Source organism: Halyomorpha halys, unplaced genomic scaffold (assembly GCF_000696795.3).
Source record: "Halyomorpha halys isolate HHAL.00 unplaced genomic scaffold, Hhal_1.1 Scaffold180.1, whole genome shotgun sequence".
NCBI lineage: Eukaryota > Metazoa > Arthropoda > Insecta > Hemiptera > Pentatomidae > Halyomorpha > Halyomorpha halys.
Genome location: NW_027107549.1, coordinates 540400 through 548925, shown reverse-complemented (window position 1 = coordinate 548925; position 8526 = coordinate 540400). Strand labels below are relative to the sequence as shown.

The 8526-nt window shown below is 26.8% G+C and overlaps 1 protein-coding gene across 2 annotated transcripts in view; it reads right to left on the bottom strand.

The window, feature by feature from the left end:
• LOC106679162 (uncharacterized) overlaps positions 1 to 8526 on the bottom strand; it is a 341257-nt gene that overhangs the window by 11559 nt on the left and 321172 nt on the right. For both annotated transcript variants that reach the window (XM_067045902.1, XM_067045903.1), the window contains exons 6-7: positions 2077 to 2168; positions 698 to 882 (exon numbers count right to left, since the gene is read on the bottom strand). In XM_067045902.1, coding sequence (XP_066902003.1) covers positions 698 to 882; positions 2077 to 2168 — 277 coding nt within the window. The remainder of the gene's footprint in view (positions 1 to 697; positions 883 to 2076; positions 2169 to 8526) is intronic.

The window sequence follows — 8526 nt, the reverse complement described above, 5'->3', positions numbered from 1 at the left end:
TAAAATGTTTAAATGAATAAAATAAAATTTAAAATGAAATTTATTGCCATGGAGATACAATAGGGAATAAATCTAAATTCGAAAAATTTTCAGGAAATCCAAAAATATGCATAGTTCAGATTTTTTTGTTTTTAAAAAATAGTTATTATTGGATTAGTAGTTTTAAAACTAAATCAGAAATAGTTTTTTAAAATAATGACCTGTAGATATAAATATAAGTTATCTATGATAAGTTAACTTGTGTTTGTATGTTAACTATTGTAAAAATCATCAATGCTCTGTATTTTATTTAATTTCAAAACTGTTTTGGTTTTTTTTTCTTTCAGTTTATTTTTTACCAAAATGCACCGCTCATAGGCTCGTTCCAACAATCACTTCTAACCGTCTAGAACTGTACTGAGCATGCATAGTACAGGTTTTTCCTTCCCAAAACCTGTACTGTACATGCTCCGTACTGTTCCGGACAGTCAATAGTTGTTATTGGAAACACCTAAAATATAATAAGAAGTAAAAAAAACTGATTTTTACAAGGGTGTATTCCAAAGCAATGTAACAATTATTGTAAAATATTTATGAGATAAATACTTTTATATATATATAAATAAAAACCATATTTTATTTCACAAAAACATAAACATGTTTAGATATATGCATTATTTACTTGAGGTAAGAGTGCTCAAATATAATAAATACTTACGGATCTGATCGGTTGCGTTTTGTGTCGACAGGTGCAAGGTCACGGCACTGTTTGACGTGTATTTCTAAGGAAGACTGTTTGTAATTATATTGCAATCCAAATTGTACTTCTCCTCTCACAGCGACGCCTCCGTGTCGACCTTCGCCAGCTCCAGAGTATACAGATGCCAAGGAATCACTTCTCGCCTGGAACAGAAATTGGAATTTTTACTTATTAATCAATCATTCAAAACATTTTAGTAATAATCTGAAGAGAGTGTTTCACTTTTAAATAAAAATATTATAGAAATCTAAATTTTACATGGCTGAATTACAATGTAGTAAAGTGATTTGTTTGGAAAGATGAAAGAAGGACTTAAGATGAACAAAAATAGTTTTCAACTACTTTTCCACTGCCAACGATTAATGAATATTTGAAAATTATTGTTATCATTCTAGGCCGCAGTCCAAACTTTTTCCTTGAAATTCATATACAGCCAATCATCAATATATATTATAAATAAATAATTAATTTTTTTAAAACATTTTTTTTTTTTAAATATGAACTTTTTATTAATTCACCAAAAACATTTCATATATAGATCATTGACCGTATGTGAATTTGAAGGAAATGGTCAAGAAGGAAAAACAGTGTTTATACAATAAATATTGGAAGATCGTATTGACCATAAGTAATAAATAAAAGGGTATAAATATTTAAAATAAAATAAATTATTTTATTAAATTTCATATAATAAATAGTTAAAAACTATTTTTTTTTCTTGACTACAGTCCTGACCATCCCCTGCAAATTAATCAATAACGTTCCATATTGAAAAAAATAATATATACAAAAAAAAAAGAAAATAAATAGTAAATTTAAATTCAAAATATTTTTCAAGCAGATTAGTATTAAAAAATATTCACTGAAGATAAAGGAAACTTATTAGGGATATTTATGATGGGTTAAATGTAAAACTTTTTAACATGCTAAATGTTTTAATTATTAAAATCTCCAACAGCTTAGTCACATCATCTTTCCTTCACCTCACTTTTTCCTTGTTTCCTCTTCTTGTTTTTTTTTTCCCATTACTTTATTATTATTTTAATTCAATAATTTATTTGACTTTAAAAACGTCCAAAACAAAAACAACACAAACTATGAGCAACTAACCTATCAAAAAGACAACAGACAAAATGGTGTGGAGTTCAGCTGGTCTGTTGCGTGATGTCATTCTCCATTTAGTAGATCTATTAAAAGACTCTCAACAATGTTAAATGTTATATTGTTTTAAAATGCTAAAAGAAGGAAATATTTCTCCATTTAGCACAACTTTATAAAGACCATAAATACCCCTATTACAAGAAATATAATGTAAAAAATCAAAATAAACAACTGACCCCAAGAGATGCTCTGTGATGAGTAATCAGCCTGTCGACCTCTTCATCTGTTTTCCCAATTGGTTCGGAGCAAACACTCGAATCATCGCAAGCTGAAACAAAATAAAAGAAAATAAATATTTTAAAACTAAGTAAAAAAATTATACTGAATTAAACATACACATTTTATTCTTTCACAGCAAGAGAAATTATTTCTGATTCATTGAATAGGCAGGATGACTGGAGTGTATTACTGACTTGAATAAGGATACAATGAACTTTTATACTCTATCTCATTATCTGTTTATTTCCTGACTATCTCCAGGAAGGTAGTATAGATAGCGTTCAAGGAGATAAAAATTTAATATGAATAAAAATATGGCAAAAAAAAAGGACATTTAGTGAAAGACATTTGTATCTTTTTGTTTTTAGTCAATATTAAACTTGTGTTAATCATAAATTATCATTATATATAATGTTTACCCTTTTTTGAGACTGGTTTTATTGATCAAATAAAATAATTTGTTTCCAAATTAAGTTTCAAAACTTAATATTCAAAACACCCAATGTTTCAATCAACATGGCCATCCTCAAGTACAATTTTAAATATAAATTTACACCTCACATCCAACAATTTAAAAAAAAATTTCAGGCTATTCTGCCCAAGTCATTAATTTCACTCAAATCACTCAACTTTGTCCCTTTTCCAAAAGATTTAAAAAAATTATGTGTGATAATAGTGTTTAAGTTAATCAGTAATCAAAATTTATAAAATTTAATGGAATAGTGACAAAATAGAATGATTTGACCGAAATTAATGACCTGGTCAGAATACTTCGCAAAAAGTTTTTAAATAATTGGATGTGAGCTGTAAATTTGTAGTTAAGAATGTCCTTGAGACTTAACTTGAATACAAATTATTTTATTTAAACAATAAATTACCATGATTTATCTTAAACTATGATAATAAATATTAATTATAATGTTCTCATCTCTTTTAATTGTCTTAGATTTGCATACCAAAGACAATATGCAAACCCATTATTTTCAACAGAGATATTAAAACTCCACCTATTAAAGTTCACTTTAATTTATTCTTTTATCATATTGAATACATGAGTAAAGTGACTATATTTTATGATTTAAAAAAAAGACATTTAGTGAACGACATTTTTATTTTTTTGTTTTAAGTCAATGTTAAGCTTGTGTTTATCATAATTTACTATATCCATTATCATGATTTAACTTAAACTATCATAATAAACATTAATTATTATATCCTCAGCTCTTTTAATTAAATTTTAACCGCCTTAAATTTGCATATCAAAGAATGTATACAAACCTACTATTTTCAACAGAGATATTAAAACTCCAGCTATTAAAAATTAAATTCACTTTAATTTACTCTTTTATCAAATAGAATATATAAGTACATTGACAAAATTTTATGGTTTAAAAAAAAGGACATTTAGTAAAAGACATTATTAATTATTCTTTTGTTTTAAGTCAATGTGAAGCTTGCTTTAATAATAATTGATCATATCCATTATCATGATTTATCATAAACTATCATAATAAACATTAATTATTATATTCTCAACTCTTTTAATTAACTTTTAACTGTCTTAAAATTTGCATATCAAAGACAATATACAAACCCCATTATTTTCAACAGAGATATTAAAACTCCAGCTATTAAAATATCAGATACTGATGTCACAACATATTAGTTTGAATCATTGCGGAATTCCTTATTTACTGAATAACAAATTTTAAATTTTCAGGAATCCAAATAATTAAATTTTGGGTTCCATGATAAATTTTATATAAAAAGTGTATAAAAAACAAAATCCTCCCAAATCATATTATTTGAAACTGATTTTAGGTGGTTTTTGGAAATGAAGACTCGACTGTTGCCAAATGTACCAATTTTTTTTTATTTACTATTTCGATTGAAAACATTAATATTGGAAGAAGATAATTGACCGTATAAAGTAGATAGTAGGAAGGACTGTCTTCAATAAAGGTGGCGGTTAATAAAGATACCAAAATAGTAAAAAAAAAATCAACTATTTAATGATAACCAATTTTTGCCCCACTTTGCAAGGCTAAATAATAAAATTATAATTCTTCGAGAAGTTTGTCGGGGGGGGGGGTGCGGTCAGCAAAGAACAACATAAATAAACAAAACCATTTTATTTATAATCTTTAAATTTCTTTCTTGAGACTGGCAATTTTTTACTAAATAATTCAAAAACACTATCCAAATTATAGTCTCAAAACATTTATTTCATTCACACATCCAACGTTTCGGCCAATTCGGCCATCTTCAGGGACAATCTTAATTTACTATGAGACATATCATTTAACCCTTTTAAAAAAAACTCCATACAGGCTATTCTGTCCAGGTCAAAATATTTACATCTAATATGTCAAAACTACAATAAACACCTAATAAGTCAAAAACATAAAAAACACAGTCAAATTATTTCTCTTTTACCACAATTTATACATTGTTGTTTATTTATACAACAATGTATAAATTGTGGTAAAAGAGAAATAATTTGACTGTGTTTTTTATGTTTTTGACTTATTAGGTGTTTATTGTAGTTTTGACATATTAGATGTAAATATTTTGACCTGGACAGAATAGCCTGTATGGAGTTTTTTTTAAAAGGGTTAAATGATATGTCTCATAGTAAATTAAGATTGTCCCTGAAGATGGCCGAATTGGCCGAAACGTTGGATGTGTGAATGAAATAAATGTTTTGAGACTATAATTTGGATAGTGTTTTTGAATTATTTAGTAAACAAAACCATATTTATTTATTTTATGCCGACGTTTCGACCTGAGTTTCAGGTCTTCATCAGGGGTTGTGGCGTAGAAGGCAGGATTATAACTGCTAATTGTAGCAGTTATAATTATAATTTTCTTATCACCTCATGCATTGTTTGTATCTTGTTTTTGTTTAGCCCTGACAAAGCCCTGCAAAGTGGGGTAGAGCGTTGGTTACCATTAATTTATTTTTTTTACGATTTTGTACCTTTATTGACCTTCACCCAGACTATCTTTCTACAGAAAACATTAATAAATTTCAACTTATAATATTGTTATTAACCATTCATTAAATCTGATTTATTTTTTTAAACCTCAAAAGCACTTTGTTATTTTCATGAATAACATAGACCCGATACAAGTTAAATTATAAATTACCAATAAAAAATAACATAATTTTATTCCAAAATTATTTAAATTATAATACAAAGTACTAAAAAAAAACAGAAATAGCATGACCACTTATTCATTTGAAAAAAAACAAAGCTCAGAAAGAATGCGCCGTCAACCCACACAGAATAATTTAAAACTGTATATCTTTAATCCATTCTATTTGAAACACTGAAATACTTTTATAATATAAATTATAATATTGTTTACTCAATTATGATTTATCTATTACTATTTTTTCATAAAACATCATTAAAAGTAATTTTATAATTACATTAAAAAAAAAAATACTAAAGCCCATTTACATATCAGAAAAAATTTTAAAACAGACCCATGGAATCTGAAACAACACTATTTAGAGATTTTAAGTAAAATTAATTTATTAAAAATATGGGATAAAATTAATGATGATAATTATAATTAACCTTGATATGAATTGGAATAATAAAAGAAAGAGGAACAATTTAATCAAAATGTAGTTGAAATAAATAACTTAAATGCCTGTACTGAGAGTGGGGAAGGATATAAATATTGTGATAAATTATAATAGAGAAGGTTCACTGTGATAAAAAGTTTTAATTTTTAATTTAATGTGAAGAGCTTATAAATTAGGTAATTATACATAATCTATGAATTATTTATTAACAAAATTATACGATTCTCTAATTTTTTAATGTCTCATAATTTAAACAATAATAACCAGTCTCAAGAAAGTTTAAAGATTATATCGCACTAGTATTTCTAAAGTGACACAACTCAAAAATCGGTGTTTTTGAGTTATGACTATGAAAGAAATTGGTAAATATATCTTTATGAATCATCAAAACTGTATCAACCTGGCTTCAGAGCTTGTCTGCCAGAGGGCACTTGTGTCACTCTTGCTGCCTTAATGCTATTCCCCCTCCATAGGCAAGAGTGTCACATTTCCAGAAATGTAAGTTTTAGACTTATGTCAATTTAGAAATACTAGTGCGATATATATCATTAATAGTAATAAAAGCATGTTAGTTTTATTATTACAGTGAAGTAATAAGTCACCTGCTGTTTTGTAAGAATTTCTCTTGGATCATTCAAGGTTTAGGAATTGGTAAAATTCAAAAATTTCAAGGTTTTTTTTTTTAAATTACAACATTGCTCAACAGATATGGAAAGAATTTTCTAACAAATTTATATCCTCAGTTGAGAGTTGCATTTTTAGTAGGAACAAAATTTATATTTTATATACGAGGGTGGTTTAAAAAGTGGAATCACCGTTAGATGTCAGTACTAGAGCAACGAGGTTCCCACACAATAATCACACATCCTTTGTGAGTCATTCTTAGTATTATTTTGTTTTCACTTAATTTATATAATTTTAAATTTACCTTAATTTGCTTTTTGTATTTTATCCTATTATGTCAAAATATTTATAGTAGTTTTTTGTGAATCTTTTTAGCCCTGATAAAGCTCTTCAAAGTGGGGCGAAAGATCAGCAAAAAGTTATTAACTATTTTTGTTCTCATTGACCTGAGGAAAATTGTTCAAGTATTAAAATGCCTTTAAATTAATTAATGAATGATAAATTAGATTGATTCAATGAATGCTATATTAAATTGATTCAATGAAACCATCACGGATAAACTGAATGAGCTGAGGAAGATTATTCATGTAATAAAATGCCTTGACATTAATTAATGAATTAATTAATTACATTAGACTGATTCAATGAATGATACATTAGGTTGATTCAATGAATGATACATTAGATTGATTCAATGAATGCTACATTAGATTGATTCAATGAAACCATCATGGATAAACTGACTGAGCTAAGGAAGATTATTCAAGTGTTAAAATGCCTAGACATTAATTAATGAATGATACATTAGACTGATTCAATGAATGATACATAAGATTGATTTAATGAATAAGGCATAAGATTGATTCAATGAATGATACGTCAGATTGATTCAATGAATGATACATATCGGTAACAATGAATGATACATTTGGTTGATTCAATGAAACCATCACGGAAAAACTGACTGAGCTGAGGAAGATTGTTCAAGTATTAAAATACCTTTAGATTAATTAATGAATGATACATTACATTGATTCAATAAATAATACATTACATTAATTCAATGAATGATAAATTACATTGATTCAATGAATGATACATTGCATTGATTCAATGAATGATACATTACATTGATTCAATGAATGATACATTACACTGATACAATGAATGATATGATAAGATGCATTGATATGATATGATAAGATGCATTACACTGATTCAATGAATGATATGAAAAGATGCATTGATATGATATGATGTATTGATTCAATGAATGATACATAAGATTGATTCAATCAAACCATTAGGCGAAAAGAAATTATTTTAATGGCAAATGCTCAGATGATTCATAACCACTAATGACGTAATGGTTACGACAGATAACGCAAATAGATTTTAATTATTAAATAATAATACCTAATTGTAATTTATTTCTTCTATTTGTTATCTATTAACGATATATATATATTTGTGGATTTTGAGCATTAGTCAATAAGACAACGATATTTTGGCGACGTTTCGCAATGTTATTGTTTGCATAGACATGCCCTACAAAGAAAAAAAAAAAGAAGTTATTTAACACAAAGGATTTATTCAACTAATTATACAAAATATATAATCTACAGAGTATAATTTAAAATTAAAAAATATTAACGTTATTTAAAATTGTCTATTTCAGTGTGTTCTACATTGATACAACTAACTTTAGGTTTCTGCCAGAACTGAATAGGGGTGAAATGGAAGATGGTGAAGGTGGGTTTGTTTTGGTTTTTCGAAAACATAACCGTTCTTTCTAGCAGGTAGTCAGTCTGTTAGGTATTTTATCTCTATATATATTTAGTATTGTTAATTATGTCTCATGTATTTATTAGGTTAGAGTAACATGAATTTAAATATTATAGTCCACTATCTTGGAAGACATCAGGATAAATGACTAACTTGGAATCCTCACATAAGACTGAAAAGACAGAAAACTGCTCGTCGATTCCGACTATTACAGCACTTACTAGACAAACAGCTGCCAATCCATTACAAAAGACTGATATATATATATATATCATAATTTTAAATAATATTAGGGGTATTCATGATGTTGTGTTAAATGTTAAATGTTTTACCATGTTAAATGTTATAACTATAAGATTGTGAGCAGCCCTATTTGAAGTCATGTTAAACGTTAAATGCA